The sequence below is a fragment of the Mangifera indica genome, chromosome 13, assembly GCF_011075055.1.
Source record: "Mangifera indica cultivar Alphonso chromosome 13, CATAS_Mindica_2.1, whole genome shotgun sequence".
NCBI classification, from domain to species: domain Eukaryota; kingdom Viridiplantae; phylum Streptophyta; class Magnoliopsida; order Sapindales; family Anacardiaceae; genus Mangifera; species Mangifera indica.
In genome coordinates this window covers 10,129,998-10,147,457 of record NC_058149.1, presented here as the reverse complement: position 1 = coordinate 10,147,457, position 17,460 = coordinate 10,129,998, and the positions used below count along the sequence as shown (strand labels likewise).

Genomic DNA, 17,460 nt, shown 5'->3' with positions numbered 1-17,460 from the left:
TAGCCCTTGAGTTAGATGCCCATGCCTGTGTGATGCCACTAAGTCATCTGAGACATCCTTATGTTTCAGTCTCTCACCAACTGTTATTCTAGAAGCCTAGAGGTATAACTAATCAGATCCCCAAACCATTACAAATTCATCATTCATTGCAGAAGCTTCTTATTGATCATTTTCCCACATCCTTATGAAACTCATAAAACATTCTTCAGAAATGTAGAAGAGTGACCGGCTTAAAATTGTTTTGGCACAGTTGACATCATGCAACAAAACTTAAATTAACAAACAGGTTAACAGTAAATTCCTTCATTTACCACAGGGGCACACTTTGTTCTCTGCTTTCTGTACGAAATCCTTTACGTCAAAAGTGTTGCTGACCAGTTTTGTGATGACACCCTGCTCAATTAACACAGTTTTCAGACTTGAATAAAATCATACAATCAAACATAAAATTCATATGAGCTCGCAAGCCAAGTAAGATGGGAGATATACCTTTTCTGTTATGATGCCAGCAATCAGATTAGCAGGCGTAACGTCAAAAGCAGGGTTCCACACAGAGATTCCAGATGCAGCAACTTGTTCCCCAAGTCCTCCCCGAGAATGCAACAATTCCTTCGGAGATCTTTCCTCAATAACAATTTCTTGTCCAGACAAAATGGATAAATCAATAGAAGTTAGCGGTGCAGCAACATAAAATGGAATATCATGATGCTTTGCACATAATGCAAGGCTGTAGGTTCCAATCTTATTGGCAGTATCACCTGCAATTTGTTTGCACACATAAAAGTTTAGATATCCTTTCTCGATGAAGATACAAAGTAGATGCATTATTAACTGCAATAAATACCATTTGCAGCCACTCTATCTGCACCAACAATGACAGCACTCACACGACAATCTTTCATTAACGCCGCTGCTGCAGAGTCTGCTATTAGAGTAGCTGGTATCTTTTCATGCACCAACTCAAAAGCTGTGAGTCTAGATCCCTGTAGATAGAATTGGGCATATTAACAATTAATAATGCCAAAACTAATAGTTAAAATGTCGACGAGCTGTGAACTATCATATATTGTTGCAAACACAGATCACTTTGGGGGAACAAGGGATAGCTGCACTGCAAAAACAACTGATGTGAAAATCAAACCAAAACATATGGTATAGAATAACTAAGCTATGTTCACAAAGCAAAATCAAAGAGGAAATTACATTCTCACTTTACAACCGAGTGTTACAACAGTCAAATATCACCAGTTTTGGGTTCAAAAAATTTTATGATGGTCCTGGAGCCATCTCAAGGCAGATATGCTTTCACGATAATAAGAACCCAAATTGGCGGTGGACAGAATTTGACTACAGTTAGAAGCATTGTCAACCATTTTTTCAAGGACATTCTTTCCCTTTATTATTGGAGATAAATTACCTCCAGGATTTCAGAATTGTGTTTTATTCAACAGACAACAAGAAAGATAAAACCCGGGGTTTGTAGTACCATCAATAAAAATAAAAAATAAAAACAAATATCTCCAAGCATCTAAAGCATTCAGTCAGTGATTGATGCAAAAATTCATTGACCATCCAGCACCCATCTTGAAAAATTATAAGATGGAGTTGTCAAATAGATTGTCCTGACCAACTGATCCACCACCACGTTATCAACAGGACATACAACAAAATTCTCTAAAATGTATTAGCAATCTACTAAGTTAATTTATCCTTCGAAAAAAAAAGGTAATATAAAGACTGCCTCATTATATTTCTACATATCGTGTGGATCTCTTGTGCCTGTTGAAGCAGGAGTTGCAGAATAGGATTTACTACATTAGTGAAGCCGAATACTCACTTGGTTGAATGGACGTGTTTCAGTGCAGTAAGCCCTCTCTAACACTCCCTCAGCATGCAGAGCACGGATTACACCAAGTGCAGTACCATATCCAGCTGTTGCAAGACTGCCAAAACAATACAATAGCACTTTGACTTTTAACAATATCTTATAGTACATCAGCCTCTGTCCCTTTGTCTCCATCAAAACATTTCCTTACATTATTGCCGATCAAAGGTAGTGGAATACATGAATTATATTCTTAATAAAAGAAACAAAGAAAAACCTGCCAGTGTTGCAATGGGTGAGAACAGAAAGTTTGTTGGAGTTTTTCAGCTGGTGCTGAAGAAAACTTGCTCCATGAGACCCAATTGCTTTATTGGAAGCAACATCATCCTCAAGCATAATTTCAGCAGCTTTTATGTAAGCCTAAAGGGTTGATAGAGGATTAATCAATAATCTCCAAAATCTATAAATCGAACAATAAGGCGCTAGAACTACCTGAAAAACACTATTGGCATCAGGAGCAACAGCAGCCGCCTTTGAAATAATTTGTTTAAGTTTTATAGCAGCATCAGAAAGATTCACTGCAGTTGGTCGACTGAAGATAAAATATTAAGATACAAATTAATCGTAGCAGTAGCGAGATAAGCATAAAATTGAAGAATAAAGCGTACCTAGAAACGAGATAATCCAATCTGTTTTCAAGGAAAGAAGCGGCATCAGCAGCTGTTCCAGCAAAAGCATCAAAATTAAAGACCTCAACAGCGACAGAGAGAGCGGCGGCGATTGCAATAGCAGGCGCTCCTCGCACCACCATATCTCGTACGGCGGACCAACCGTCTGTAGCGTCGCGAATATTTAAGTAATCAGTTTCGAGAGGAAGCTTTCTCTGGTCGAGAAGCTGGAGCGAACCACGCTGGTAGCGGATGGACTGGAGAGTATTGTCCATCTGAATTTGCAATTGATGGGCAAGGGATGAGACTTGAAGTTGTTTGTAGATTGTAGTTGCAGTGGTGATACTGCTATTCCTGTTCTATTATTCTTATTCTGCGTTGTTACCGTATGAGTGACTACCAATTTTGCCATTGTTATTAGGCCGAATAACCATTTCCCACCAAAGGTTCGGCAAAATGACATTTTCACCTTTTAAATTTGCCAAAAGACATTTTCCTATCCAAGTTTAGTCCATTGTTAAATGCTCACCTTATAAGTTTTAAAAATCTAAGTAATCACTCATCAGTTGTTAAAGTTAACAAAATTCATTAGTATTAAATTTTTATCTTATTTTCTTACTTTAATTTTAAAAATTAATAACTCTTTTTCACTTAAATTTTAAAAAGTTATATTTTTCTCATTGTTAAGACTTACATTTTTCTCTCTTACTTCTTTAACCATCGGATTCTAGTTGTGAATCAATGGTGCACGAAGATGAAGATGGAACAAACAAAACCACCAGTGGAAGATGATGATCCAATGATGAAAAATGTCGACGAAGGAGGAATTGTCAAATCAAAGATGAAGCTTTGATTCATCAAATAAAAACAAAATTTCGATTCGTCAAATTGAGGCTTCCATTGTTTTCCATCGAATCAACTCCAAACGAAGACGGATTGCACTTACCAAATGGAGAATTGACATAAACGCACCTACCAAAAACATGATTAAAAGTTAAACTTAGTTATACAAAACGTAAACAAGCCTACTACGCTAGATCATGCATACTTGTGATTTTTTGATATTTCATACAAATTTTAACTCAAATTCACAATAATTTTTAATAAAACAAGAAACCGCATAAGGCAAGGTTTCTTGGATTAAGATAAAATTATTGTCGAATGTCACGATTTTTAAGTGGAAATTTGCTTAAAATCATGATTAAAATGAGATGAAGAAACTAGGAATTTCATGAGGTTAGATTAAGGGTATAATGAACATTATATTATTTTTTCAAGAGTATGTTTGGTTTGGATAAAGTTTTAATTATGATAAAAAATAAAATATTATAAAAAATATATTACTAAAAAAATTACTGAGTATAAATTATTATTATGTTTGATAAAAATTAGTAAATATAAATAATTATTGTATTTGATATAAAAAAAAGTTGTAATATTATTTTATTTAAATATTTTTAGATATAATTTTTTCAAAAAATTGTATATTACTTATTATATTAATTAAAAAAGAGGATATTTTTATTCTAAAAAAATTATTAAATAAGAATAAAATAGGAATAAAATAAAGGCCAAAGGACTTCCTCCCACCTAAGGTTTAGTGCATTACTAACTTTTACCCATTAAGTTTCGAAAATTTAAATATATACCTCTCTGTTAAATTTCAATATTATTGTTAGGGATAAAAATATCATTTAGAGATTTTATTTAAAGAAAAAATAATTTATCTCATTTTTTTACCTTAATTTTAAAAACTAATAATTTTTTTTTTAACTTAGTTTTGAAAAATTATTTTTTCATTTTTACTATTTAAGTTTTTTATATTTTAGGATTAACAGTTATCTCATCAAAGTTTAAAAATATTACATTTACACTCTCAAAATTACATTCTCTTTTTCTAATCATTTACTCTGATGAGTTTTTAAACCCACTATCGATGCCTTCTCTTTCTCTCTCTCTATAATGGTTTTTTAATACAAAAATCATTAAAAATATGAGCAAAATGACCGAACCTATTACATAAATCTATACGATTTTAATATCTAAAGTGAGATAATAATAAAATTATTCATTTTTTACCACATTTTTTAGTAAATTATTGAAATATTTCATTACAAAACAAATAAATAAAACAATATAATAATAAAATATAGATTATTAAAATAATTTTCAAATATTCAAACCAAACATCACATGAAGTGTTAATTAAAATCCATGGAGTGTTAATTAAAATCCTATATAAACCCTTCCCAAATTAGTTAATTTAATTAATTAACTTAAAAATAGCGCCATTCTAATTTTCAACTGTTGCAGTCGCTTTTCCTTTCCAACGGATAGTTTCTATCAAATTCAAATCCTTTCTTTCTTCAATCAAGCCAAGAGCACGTGGCATCATCGGTAACGTTAAAATAACAATCCGTTGAGCAAGAACAAAACACCTGAACCGTAATCTACCGACAACTTTAGATTACGACCGTCCGTCACCCAACTGATTTCAACTGTCAAAGCCGGCAGTTCATAATTATAGCCAAAAACTCATACTTTACTTGGACCTCTTCGTGACTCTTATGACTCAGCTGTATCCTAACGGCTTTGGACATCTTGTCGCTTTCTCCCGATGGCTCACTTTTCAAAAATATATATGTTATATATATTAACAAAAAAAAAGAAAAGGTGGCCTGTTTTGTAGCTGTAGAAATCCCAAGTCAGAGTGATTCCTCTCCTTCTTTTCTTTTGATGTATCTAAAAGCCTGAAAATTTATATAATAATTCACATTTTGGAAAGTACTTTTGATTTGATTTGATTTCTATGGCCGATGTATTTGCGAGGGCCGTGGAGGATGGGCTTAAACTCTCGAGGCGATTATACTACGGGAGGGACCGAGCGGTGTCTCCGCCGAGGGTGCCGACGTTTATGGAGAAACCAGGGTCGGTGGAAATGTACATGCCGAAGGCGCCGATGTTATACGCCGTGATTCCCGATCCGAAGGTCGTAGATAATCCAGATATACCAAGCTACCAGCCGCACGTGCACGGCAGGTGCGAGCCTCCGGCATTGATTCCGCTACAAATGAACGGCGTCGAGTTGGATGTGGATTGTCATCTGGATACTGCCTTTGTTCGCGTTTCTGGATCCTGGAGAGTACATTGTGTTATGGGCAGTGAGAGCTGCGATTGTCGCATTGCTATCCCTATGGGCGAGGAGGTAGACTTTATGAGAATTAAGAAAATGAATTTGGATTTGGATTTGTTTAATTTTTGTTTTTTCATATTGTCAAGAAGACAATTAATATATTATTTGGTAATTAGGGTTCGATTTTAGGTGTTGAGGTAGAGGTTTCTAGGAAATTATATTGTGCTCGTTTGATTGCATTGGAAGAGAAAGATGGTGTGGAAAAGGCAGCCATGCCTGAGAATGGAGGCTTTTTGAAGCCTCATATTTTTACCTTAACAATACCACAGGTAATTACTGCACGGTTTGCCTAGCTAAATCTTACTTATTTAGTTTTGTTTTTCTAACTTTGATTCGTTTGTTTCATTTTCAGATTGATGGGGGTTCCTTTCTTTCGGTAAAACTTCAATGGTCCCAGAAATTGTCTTATTGTAATGGAGAATTTTTCTTAAATGTACCGTTTAAATTTCCTGAGTATGTCACTCCTGCTATAAAGAAGATTCCAAAAAAAGAAAAGATACTGTTGAATGTAAATGCTGGTACTGGATCTGAGGTTTTGTGCAAGACAATTAGTCATCCTTTGAAGGTACATGTATGTTTAGTGTTGTCCTGGATTTATTTGGATTTTTACTACCTTCATGAGAGTTTATTTTTGCCATTCAACTTTACAGCAATTAAGGCGCGAAGCAGGAAAGCTTGGTTTTTCTTATGAATCAGAAGTTCTGAAATGGTCAAGTACTGACTTCAGTTTCTCATACACTGTAAGACTCAACCATTTTTACTCTCATTGTAAAATTTATAAGTTTACAAATCCTCATTTAAGTATTGTTTAGTGGTAGTGAATGTATAGTGTACTAGAGTTAGATGGACAACTTTGAGAGATGAGATTACCTTATATATTTATACATATGAGATCTTAATCACTGTATCACGTCTACTTGATATATTAGGTTTCTCCCAGTCAAATGATTGGCGGCATCCTTCTGCAATCTCCACCTGTGCACGATGTTGATCAAAGAGAGATGTTCTGCATCTATTTTTATCCAGGAAGCCAGCAAAGTAGAAAGGTAAGTTTTAGAACTTTTAGAGTCTGATAAGTGCTTACTCTATTCATATGTTTTTTATGATATGTTTCTTTTACACTTTTCCTTATCTTACTCAATTCATTAGGTGTTCAGAAAGGATATAATATTTATGGTTGATATTAGTGGAAGCATGCGAGGAAAACCCCTTGAGGATACAAAGAATGCATTATTAGCTGCTCTCTCTAAGCTTGATCCAAAAGATTCGTTTAACATTATAGCTTTTAATGGAGAGACATATCTATTTTCAACATCAATGGAGTTGGCTACGAAGGGGGCAGTTGAAAGGGCAACTCAATGGATTGGAGTAACCTTGATCGCAGAGGGGAGTACAGATATACTTCTCCCCCTAACTAAGGTCTTTTTTCTATCACATTTTATTTTAGTTTTTGTCATTTTTAACTTCTGATCTTTTAGACCCTCGTGTAATTCATGTTGTACCTTCTTCATTTGTTGATGTACTACATAAACTCACTGAAATATTAGGAAAAAAAGTAGTTATAGCGTTGTAAAGAAGTTATTTTGTTACTTGATTTGACAAAAAATTGATAGATATTTGGCACTGACTATCTACATGCTGAGATAATTCCACTCCCCATGGTGTATTGATTATTTGTATGTTTTGAATATATTTTTTGATTGCTTATATTGTTCCCAGTACATATAATATTTTGGTATTAACTTCCATTCAAAGTTATGGGTTTGCAGTTCTATTTTCCTTTCAGGCTGTAGATATGCTATCTAATAGTCATGGTTCAATTCCTACCATCTTCCTTGTTACTGATGGGGCTGTCGAAAATGAGAGACACATTTGTGATGTAATGAAAAGTCGCCTAAAAAATGGAAAGCAAATTTGTCCACGGATATACACTTTTGGAATTGGTAATGCTTTCTACTAATTTCTTCCTTTTTATTGGCATGTTAATTTCACCAACACCTTTCTTTTTTCTACTCCATGAAGGAGTCAAACAGCGAGCTTTATGCCATTGGTGGTTTTTTTAATTATTTTTAACAAATTCATATCGTTTGAAACATATGCTCTCCGTTGCTATTTTTCCATGACGTTAGTTGCTAGCTTTGAAGGACATTTGTGTAATGATGTATACTTGTCTTTGTATCTTGACTTGTATGTTTGCATTACATGATAAGTATAGAGCACCTAAAGTTAACTTATTGTGTGAAAATTTTCAGGTTTATACTGTAACCATTATTTCCTACGTACGCTTGCAAAGATTAGCAAGGGACACTATGGCACAGCATATGATTTAGGTCAGTTCTGCAATTCAAAGTTGTAAAAAAATATTAAAAAATGGACAAATTTACATTTATTGAGAATTGGTTGGAATGTGTTCTTTTCTATTAATGGGATTTTGGTTTACCCTCTGAGCTGTCAGCAGCCTGCCAGGTTTTTTGAGTGATATGAAAGTTTATTGTCATACATATTCCTGATCAAATTTTCATGTAATCATTTGAACCTTATGAGATGCCTGCTTATGTTTTAGAGCATGTTACAGGTCTTCAGAATCTTGAGTGGGTCACTTTCGATTGTTAGATGTCTTTCCTTTTTTTGAATCCATTTTTACAATATATCATGGCTACACTATGGTTTTAACTAAAGAATCTTTAAGGATGTTAAACTTGGCGCTGCTATACATTGATGTAGATTCATTTAGCAAATGAGTAATTGAGCTTTTCCCCTTAAGCTTACAGCTATGCTGTTGCCTTTTATTATTAACATTCTAAAATTACATAATCAGTTATTTTTACAACTAACTGGCCTTAGATGACAAAAATTTCATGAAAATTTTTGCTGTTCTTTAATATTGCTGATCATCTGCTTTTATGATTTTTTCTGATGGTCAGATTCAATGGAGCTTGGTTTGGAAAAATTATTCACCAAAGGTTTATCAACAGTTCTTGCCAGTATAACCATTGACATCCCGAAAGATCTTGACGAGGTTGAGGTACACTTCTGTATAGACTCTGCCATGTAATTTGGTGATTCCAGTTACTTTCACTTGCTTATAGTGGAGTTGATCATCTTGGCATATTGATCATGTTAAGCAAAACATCTAAATATTTTAAAACCTCATCCAAAATGATAAAAATCATCATATATCCTCTTAAAACTTTTGGACTTTTTCCAACAGTTTCATAAAACTAGTCCAAAACATCTCTGGTAAGGAGGTCCTTTACTATTTCTAAACCAGGTTGGTCTGTATGCAAGGTTTTATCCTAATGTTTCATTGAATTTAGTTTTGTTATTTGGCGCATTCCATACTTATGGGCTTTTTTGCAATTTTTGTTATAGATGTACCCTTCTTGTATTCCAGACTGTCCATTAGAAACCCCACTGACTATATCTGGGAGGTACCAGGGAAATTTTCCTGATAATCTTAAAGCTAAAGGTCTCTTGGGAGATTTGAGTGATTTTGTTATAGAATTGAAGACACAACAAGCAAAGGACATATCTCTTGACAGAGTAAGGCACTGGTTACATTTTGTCCAAGTTGTTGATATTACATCTGGGGTGCCCCTCTAGAGTATCTTTTTTCTCTCATTTTTTTATTATTTCTTCTTCTTTTGTGGCTGCGAGATTAATGTAACATGATCTTGATACCTATCTTTAATTCTGCTAAAAGGTCCTTTACCTGCTATGGGTATCAAACTATGGCTTACTGTATGGTTGCGATCCATGTCAGAGAGTACATCTTTATATTATCATATCTTATATATATTAACTCCTGGATTATGATTCAATGTGTTGTCTTTATTTCAAACAAACTTTGATGTAAGAGAGAAATAAGAGAGAGAAAGAGAAGAGAGATAAGATAGAAGTAACTTTAGGAGATTATATAAAGAATATAGGAGAGGGGAATTTTAATAATATTTATTAATCATCAAAGTATGGATAACAAATTAGATCTAAAGCCTTTTTGTAGGCTTGAAATCATATTCTTGCTTGAATAAGAAATTACTGTCCTCATATAGACTAAGAAAGCCTAATTTAAATATATAATAAAATAAAATAAAATGTGAAAATAATTAGAATCCTAGAATCTATTGGAGTGCTTACCGAATTTACTCCTATCTTCTTTCCTAGTAGGAGGGGGGTCTCCATCAAATTTTATATATCTTTTTTCCTTTTGTGTGTGTGTATACATATATATTTGTCTATGCTCTTTTCAATTGTGTGCATTTTATATGCATAATATACATTTTCTGAAAGCTATCAAGGCTTAGTTTATCTTTTTACAATGATCCCTCTATTAAGTTATGCTTAAATGCCTGTACAAAATATCTCAGGTTTCTGCAAAGCAACAAATTGATTTACTAACGGCTCAAGCATGGTTTTCAGAAGATAAACAGCTGGAGGGGAAGGTCCATTGCATTCCAATTTCTTATTTCACTATGTTTATATTTTCCTCTTTCTGTGGATCAATTGAATGTAGGAAAAGTTTATGGAATGAAAAAAAAATCAAATCTGTATTCTTAGGTTCCAAAAGGAACTTATATCAACGTTCTATCCTAAGCAGAAATCAACTTTTTTTCCAAAATCTTGTTAGTTATTGATTTCTGGTCCAATGTTCCTGGAATTTATTTGAAAAATTCTTTGCTATGAGTAAGTGGACCATCTGGAGGATTGTGGACCTGGCTGCATGATACTCTCTACTAGCTGCATTAACTGGAAGTCTACTTCCACATATTATACCTGTGTAGATCTTGCAAAAAGGAGTTTATGTTATTCCCTTGCTATTGGCAGGTTGCTAAAATGAGTGTACAGACTGGCGTTATTTCAGAGTATACCTCTATGATCATACTGGAGACTGATAATGGAAAGAGTACTGAATCACAAAGCATAAAGAAGGTAAACATTGATGTTAAATTTTGCTAAGATATTGCTGTGTGCGTTTCTTATTAACTGAAGCCATATCCTCTTGACTGACATTCTAAATTCATTCTACTTCATGTTAATTTAACTTTGTAGTTCTGTTTTCTTTGGCTCTGATTTTGTAGTATTCATCCAAGTATAAAAATAGAAAGAACTTGTATAATTCTTACATGAACCAATCTAATTATTTAAGGATGGTTGTTGAAAATAATTGGCCGTAGTATATAACTTTTTGGGTAACTTTTTGAATCATTATTTCTCTAAATCACTTTCCTTCTGAATGCTAAAAGGGCACTTGGATCCTAGCTGGATAAATTGCTGCTACATATTGTTCTTCTTGTTTGAATCAAATCATTGGAATTTTTAGGAGCCATGTGGTACAATTTTTGGATCTTTTTTTGGTTCATTTGGAATCCAAAAACTAGCAAAAGTTTGTTTAGTGGTGAGTCTTCTGAAGATGGTTTTGGAAAATTTCAACTTTTACTGAGAAAACAAAGATCATTGTTATTTCTGTTTCTAAATACTATATTAGACCAGTGTTTTTTTATCAGAAGATGACATTAAACTTGTTTTTGAATCACGAAATACAAATTCCGTTTTTCGTATTTATTGTTGAATGAAACATTTGAAAAACGATTCTAATATGCGTTGCATTGACCGGCCTTTCTCCTTGTGCCTGGTTTCATGATAATACAAGTGCTTTTTATCCTTGTCAACCACATTGTTCTAATAACACTGGAAATAAACTTCTACAGGGATCAGAGAGAAGTGGCAGTAAAAAAATAGTAGATTCTGGAGTCTCAAAAACAATATATTTACAGAACCTTGGCATCGGCTTTGGCAACTTGATTGCGACAACCAAAAACATTCCTCCAGGGGCAGAAGAACCAAAAGGGCCTGATGTTGCGGAGATATTTGCGATGGCGGCATCCAACTGTTGCAGCAATATGTGCAACAAGTGCTGTTGCATGTGTTGCATCCAATGCTGTTCTAAACTAAATGACCAATGTGGAAATCTTTTGACACAAATCTGCACAGCCCTAGCATGTTTTGGCTGTCTTGACTGTTGTTCAACCATATGTTGCTCTGGAAGCGAAGGAAGCTGAAACTGAACCAAAAAGTTTGCCCTTGATCAACTGTATGCTAGTTCTTTGATGGTGCATAAATGTCGATTATATACAAAATCATGTGTACACTATCTAACTTACAAACAGAGATGTAGCTGAGAACTTCATGATGTTAAAAATCTATAGCATTTCAATGATATGAGCTTTTTGGCTAGTTCTGCTACATTTTGGTTTGATGGCAACTGGGTTTCATCGTTTGTCTTACCTCTCAGATGAGTAATGCAGTTATGTGCTATTAAGCATAGCTAAATATTTGTATAAACAATCATGTCTTCAAAACCAATTCAGTAAAACAAATATGATCAAGTCTTCAGAGTTATCGACAATCTTGACTAAATTTTTTTTCTAAACATTAGCAGAATTTTGGATTCCACTTGGATTTTCTTCCACATGTTCCTCAACATTTAACTCAGTCTCTTCTTCCTTGCCTTCTGAGCTCGATGATCTTGAATGGAACTTCTTTTGGATCTTTGTCACACCTTTCTCCACAGGGCCCATTGCTTGATTTATGGTCAATACAACGTCGTTGACAACCTGATTAATCAATTATATATAAAGGTAAAATCTTTAAGAACTTATGTTGAATATCAATTAATATATTACTGAAAACTTACCCGCTGGCCACCTTCAATGACAATATCTTGAACACTTTCAGTGATGCTTGTTCCAGGTGCCTCAATTTGAATTTTTGTTTTTTCGAGCACAGCTCGTTCCTTGTTTTCCTCCTCTAACTTCAGTCTTTCTTCAGTACTTCTGGTGGTTAATTTCCCAGGCTCAGGAGCTGGACGAAAACGATAGGGGTCGGCCGAAAAGACAAACATGTGAGCAACTGCCGCAATGGCCATCTGCAATGCCATAGATGATAGAAAAATCCAACCAAATTTAAAGATAAAAAGAAGAATCACATCCATGTATAGCTATAATTCAAAAAAGATCATTTTTAGGATATTGGGGCAAATGTAATATGTCAGCTACTTGAAATATAAGGCACTATCACATAAGACATCTCAAAGAAAAGTAATTTTCAAACTTAAGATAACTATGCAACTTACTTCAATGCAAATAAAAAAATCCTGCAATCCATGTTTCAGTTTTCCTTTCTTGGGAAGAACTCCTAATGCATATAATAGGGCAATGCCCACACCCTGCCACCAAGTTGCAAACACAATAGCCTTGAAGCTTATGAACTTTGCTAGTGGCTTTATTGGTTGAAGTCTTTCATGAGTTACATTATAGAAGTTTATAAGGCAATATAATGCCCACATCTGGCTGAAGTTCAGTACTACTGCAATGTATGGATACCTGCAAGAGATGACAGTTTAACGGTTGGAGAGAAGAATTAGACAGAAGAACATTTTTCTGTATTGTAACAGATTCCGTTCATGATAGAAAAACTATAAAATGAAGACAAATTTCTGATTCCAAACCATGTGCCACATGTTTTTATTATGTTTAAGCAAGATTGGGTTGCACATACCCATAGTACCACTCGAATTCCCCATCACCATAAACACCAAAGAGCTCCAAAACTAATGCCAAGAATGCACAAAGTGTCTTCAGAATCATCTGAGTTAACGACAAGATATCAGGGCTCAACCAGACCAAAATCAAATGCTAAAACAAAACAAGTTAGTGGCTTACATACTGTACAAGACCAAACTTTTCTATTGAGAGTAGATCTTTTCCTAGAACACATGGTTGGAAGAAGAAGTTCCTGAGCCACCCTTTCCGTGAAACTTGATTTTCATCATCTCCTTCTAGCAATGGCTTTCTGAGCTGCTTTCTTGATTTACTTTCTAGGAAATCTATGGTTCTTCTTTCCCCACCTAGATTAATATTTCAGATGTAAAATAAGTTCATGAAGTCAATCTTGGTTAAGAAGTGTCATAGAAGTTAATTTTCTGACAGGTTTGTAGGTATACTTTGAGCCATATACAGCAAGAAATATTAATTCCATTTGATGAGCAAAGAGTTTATCAAGTTCAGTAATTCTCATCCTTCTTCATCCATCAAATTCCATTAAAAGCGCTTAAAATTTTCTTATTTGTAAAAATACATTATAAGGCTATATTAGCCAGTTTTGCACTGTCACATATAAGTGGAGAGAATAAGTAAAAATTCTTCAAGACAAACTGAAAGAATGTTGATTACCTAGACAAGCAATTAAATAGCTTCCAAAAGAATACAGGGCAAATGCTTCATAGCAATTTCTTAAAATGTCACATGCAACATAGAACCTCTGTTTCCACAATGAGAAAATCTGGGGAAGCCAATAAAGAAATATCATTATCTTTTAGATATGAACATAAAGTCATTAAAATTTGTAACAAGAACAGGCCATGCAGTCAAGCATCTGCTATCATTTTCCTTTGTCTGTGACAAGATGTTGTGCTAATTCAGTACAAGAGACCACAGATGATAATTCAAGGGTAGAACTTGCAAACTCAAGGTTCCATTTCTGTTGGTCCAGATTATATAATGCCGTATACTAAGCTTTTGTTAAGACTCTTACAGCAAACTATATAGTTTACAATTTCTTCTAAACAATTAAGGCAGCTCAAGGCATAAGAAGGTACACGAGGGTACCCATTGTTCCACCTCACATTTTATCGAATAACAAGACAGCAGAATTGTTTTGGAACATGTCACAATGCAAGATTTGATGTAGGTGAAATTGTGTAATGTGTAGTTTGCTAAACTGTTTGCAATTTAAAAGGCCTTGATCCTGGAAAGATAATCTTTCCTTTGGATTACATGAAAAACAACCATCAAAAGAAGTTACAAAAAGGTTTTCAGAAGGAACTTACTGATTCACTAGCATAGACAGGAACGATGAACAAAACCGCCACTATCCATTTTTGTTCCTGTCAAAAGAAATAGATCGATCGGTATAACTGCATATTCGCAGAATGCTGCATCACCTTAATATCTGGGCAATTATCAATACTAGAAATAAATACGAATATCCCAAAATTTCCTCAAAACTTGTGAATTAACCATTCAAAACCCAGTAAACACATTTGATGCAAAGAAGCATATAATATAAACACTAACAGCAGGATTGGTGTATGATCTGAGATGTTGAAGAATGAGAAAAAGAGAGAGAAGAACAGCTGCAAGAGAAAAACATCCACCAATTACAACAGCCGGTTGGTGAAGATTCCTGTAAACGTTTTCTTCATACACTGATACAACATTCCCTGTTGCCATCTTCTACTGCTCTTAACCCAACACTCCAAATATAAAACATATCACCATTCTTCATTATTATTTGATTCCATGCAGAAAATAAACTAAACCAGGAAATTTATAATATTTTACATGAATTTAATTAAAAAATTAAATGCAATTAGGATTTGGATTGTGGGTGGATGAGAAAAAGAGTGCCACCTCGGTTGATTCTGAGGAGTTAGTTTATACATGTTTGAATACGAGGTCGACACATTCAATTATAGTTAACTTACTTGTTGAGATTATGACACGTTGCAGTCTTTTAATTTGTTCAGATAATATTTTTTCGATAAAATTATATGTACATATTTTATATACACAAATAAATATATATTTAATGTATTCTATCAAGTAGTTGAATAATGTTAAATTAAAGATAAAATAACACTCAATCACATAATGACACATCATATATGTATGTATTTTTATACTAAAAAATAGGTGTGCACAACATTACTTATAGATATATTTTTTAAGTATATATTATTTATAATCTTTATATTCTATTTACGTTATTGTTGATGCTTGAAATAATATCTGTTAAGGGTGTGGGTAATTTGATTCAAATCGTAAAATTGAATTGAGCCGCTTAAAAATTATGATTTGGTTTATTTTAGTTTGTAAAATAGTTTACTTTGATTTGAAAATATCCCAAACCGTTTTTTTAGTTTAAATTGTTGTTTGAGTGATTTTTAAAGCAAACAAAACCAACTCATAAACCGTATTTTTTTAATACATATATATAACTATATTTCAATAAATAATTAGGTTTCCAACTTATTTTTTATATTTATTTTGTCATCTTCTTTATATTTATATATATATTTGTTATATTTTTATTTTACATATTTATATTATATTTTAAAAAATCTTAATTTTATTAATTTTATTAAATAATATATATTTAAAAATAAAAAATTTTAATTTGTTTAAACTGTAACTCAAACCAGAGTAATCGTATTTTTTAGTTTAGTTTAATTTAGTTTAAAAAATAAAATAGTTCAATTTGAAAATTCTTCATATTATTTTTTCAATTTAATTAAAAAAAACTTTTAAATCATAATAAATCGAATTATACACCCCCCTTGTGTTGGTTGATTAACAACCAAACAAGGTTATGGTAACAAGACGTATGTTGTAATTTTGTATTTTTATCTATTGAAGTTAAAAGTGAAATTCTTATAATATTTTACTTATAAATTTCAATTATAACAATTTAATCTAAATTCATTATTAATTAAAAATTAATAGGATTACAAAATTTTAGATCCTAACAAATTAATAGGCATACACCAATGACTTACTTTCTTTTTTAAATTAATTAAATTAGCCATTTTTTAATCATTATACATATTTCCTTTTTTTTATTATATAAATATGACAAGACCCAATTCATTTTTTGTTTTACCCTCCTTAGCCTTAAGAACTTTTGTCTCTCAAACATATATGCATCTATATTTTCATTTAAAAATTATAATAAAATCATTTTAATTCAAGTAAGTAGCTTTTTATTGTATTGTTTGTTATTTTGTTTGAACATTTGAAATCAAATAATTGAAGATTTCTTTATGTAATAATGAATCTTTCTTTTTTAATTTATAAGTTATTGTTTTGAAGTTAATTTAGTTATAGTAATGATATAAGTACATGAAATTTACATTAGATTGAATGTATGTCAAGTTTTTGTGATTGAAATGTTGAAAAACAGAAGACTATATTGTTTTCGAAATTACCAATAAATTTAGTTATAGTAATGATATAAGCGATAGTACCAATAAATTTTTATAATGCAGGGATGAATCTGATGGGAGAGTTGAGTGTAGTGGTGGACATGAAAGTTCAATTCATAATAGAGCAACATTAGTAAATGTTCACGATCCTGATTCATTGTATTGGGTTTTGTCACTTTTCATGTATATTCATAATCAAGATATTGGTAATATTGCTACATAACGTGATGTGAATTCACAGTACATAATATTTTTTTATGATAAAGAAGCGCTATAAAATGTATTTTAAATACATGCTTTAGAAAGTGACTTTAACTATATGGTTTAAAAAGTGATTATCCATATAAAGTTTTTTAATCTACTAAGTCTTAGTGGAAGATCAAACGTTTACATGAGCAATATCAATGACAAGTACAGATGATAAAAATTGTCGATTATAACTTTTTTAAAATACATCATTTAAAAAATGACCACACTTTTCGTTATTAATAAATTATATTTTATAATCTTAAGAATCTTGGCTACTATCATATAAACCCTCATTTTTTGTAAATTTAATTAATTACCCATAAATTATAATATCAATATTTTATGAGAGACCCGAAAAAAAGGAAGAATTATTGAAAACAATAATATTTTATGTGAAGGGTCAAAGCTTCGTTGTAAGTTTAAAATTGTTGTAACTCTGTCATTATAACTCCGGTAAAAATTATTGTATAAAAAAAAAAAGTAC

The 17,460-nt window shown here is 32.5% G+C and overlaps 3 protein-coding genes across 3 annotated transcripts; 1 reads left to right on the top strand and 2 right to left on the bottom strand.

Annotated features, from left to right (window-relative positions):
- Positions 1 to 142: 142 nt before the first annotated feature.
- Positions 143 to 2,868, bottom strand: LOC123195300 (methylthioribose-1-phosphate isomerase). The gene is made up of 7 exons (XM_044608977.1): positions 2,494 to 2,868; positions 2,318 to 2,417; positions 2,103 to 2,245; positions 1,838 to 1,943; positions 845 to 983; positions 490 to 758; positions 143 to 393 (listed from the first exon to the last, which is right to left on the bottom strand). Exons 1-7 carry the CDS (start codon positions 2,766 to 2,768, stop codon positions 304 to 306), a joined length of 1,122 nt encoding a protein of 373 aa, XP_044464912.1. The 5' UTR covers positions 2,769 to 2,868; the 3' UTR covers positions 143 to 303.
- Positions 2,869 to 5,142: 2,274 nt separating this feature from the next.
- LOC123194085 (inter-alpha-trypsin inhibitor heavy chain H3-like) lies at positions 5,143 to 11,920 on the top strand. The gene is made up of 13 exons (XM_044607231.1): positions 5,143 to 5,698; positions 5,803 to 5,955; positions 6,039 to 6,251; positions 6,337 to 6,426; positions 6,616 to 6,732; positions 6,836 to 7,105; positions 7,473 to 7,629; positions 7,939 to 8,016; positions 8,611 to 8,711; positions 9,059 to 9,229; positions 10,054 to 10,128; positions 10,511 to 10,615; positions 11,395 to 11,920. The coding sequence occupies exons 1-13, from the start codon at positions 5,303 to 5,305 to the stop codon at positions 11,743 to 11,745; spliced, it is 2,277 nt and encodes a 758-aa protein (XP_044463166.1). The 5' UTR covers positions 5,143 to 5,302; the 3' UTR covers positions 11,746 to 11,920.
- A 59-nt stretch (positions 11,921 to 11,979) lies between these two features.
- LOC123194086 (protein LAZ1 homolog 2) lies at positions 11,980 to 15,149 on the bottom strand. Its single transcript, XM_044607232.1, has 8 exons — positions 14,821 to 15,149; positions 14,574 to 14,630; positions 13,918 to 14,026; positions 13,408 to 13,592; positions 13,244 to 13,332; positions 12,819 to 13,068; positions 12,381 to 12,611; positions 11,980 to 12,300 (listed from the first exon to the last, which is right to left on the bottom strand). Exons 1-8 carry the CDS (start codon positions 14,974 to 14,976, stop codon positions 12,112 to 12,114), a joined length of 1,266 nt encoding a protein of 421 aa, XP_044463167.1. The 5' UTR covers positions 14,977 to 15,149; the 3' UTR covers positions 11,980 to 12,111.
- Positions 15,150 to 17,460: the final 2,311 nt, after the last annotated feature.

What these genes read in the sequence shown, in the direction of transcription:
- LOC123195300 (XM_044608977.1), bottom strand. Translation starts at nt 2,768, where the DNA reads ATGGACAATACTCTCCAGTCCATCCGCTACCAGCGTGGTTCGCTCCAG. An exon ending in TTGGATTATCTCGTTTCTAG is followed by an intron (nt 2,418 to 2,493) that starts GTACGCTTTATT and finishes TTTTATCTTCAG; the next exon opens with TCGACCAACTGCAGTGAATC. An exon ending in CTGGCATCATAACAGAAAAG is followed by an intron (nt 394 to 489) that starts GTATATCTCCCA and finishes TTAATTGAGCAG; the next exon opens with GGTGTCATCACAAAACTGGT.
- LOC123194085 (XM_044607231.1), top strand. Translation starts at nt 5,303, where the DNA reads ATGGCCGATGTATTTGCGAGGGCCGTGGAGGATGGGCTTAAACTCTCG. An exon ending in TGGCACAGCATATGATTTAG is followed by an intron (nt 8,017 to 8,610) that starts GTCAGTTCTGCA and finishes TCTGATGGTCAG; the next exon opens with ATTCAATGGAGCTTGGTTTG. An exon ending in AATCACAAAGCATAAAGAAG is followed by an intron (nt 10,616 to 11,394) that starts GTAAACATTGAT and finishes AAACTTCTACAG; the next exon opens with GGATCAGAGAGAAGTGGCAG.
- LOC123194086 (XM_044607232.1), bottom strand. Translation starts at nt 14,976, where the DNA reads ATGGCAACAGGGAATGTTGTATCAGTGTATGAAGAAAACGTTTACAGG. An exon ending in GATCATACACCAATCCTGCT is followed by an intron (nt 14,631 to 14,820) that starts GTTAGTGTTTAT and finishes TTCTTTTGACAG; the next exon opens with GAACAAAAATGGATAGTGGC. An exon ending in GAATTCGAGTGGTACTATGG is followed by an intron (nt 13,069 to 13,243) that starts GTATGTGCAACC and finishes CATCTCTTGCAG; the next exon opens with GTATCCATACATTGCAGTAG.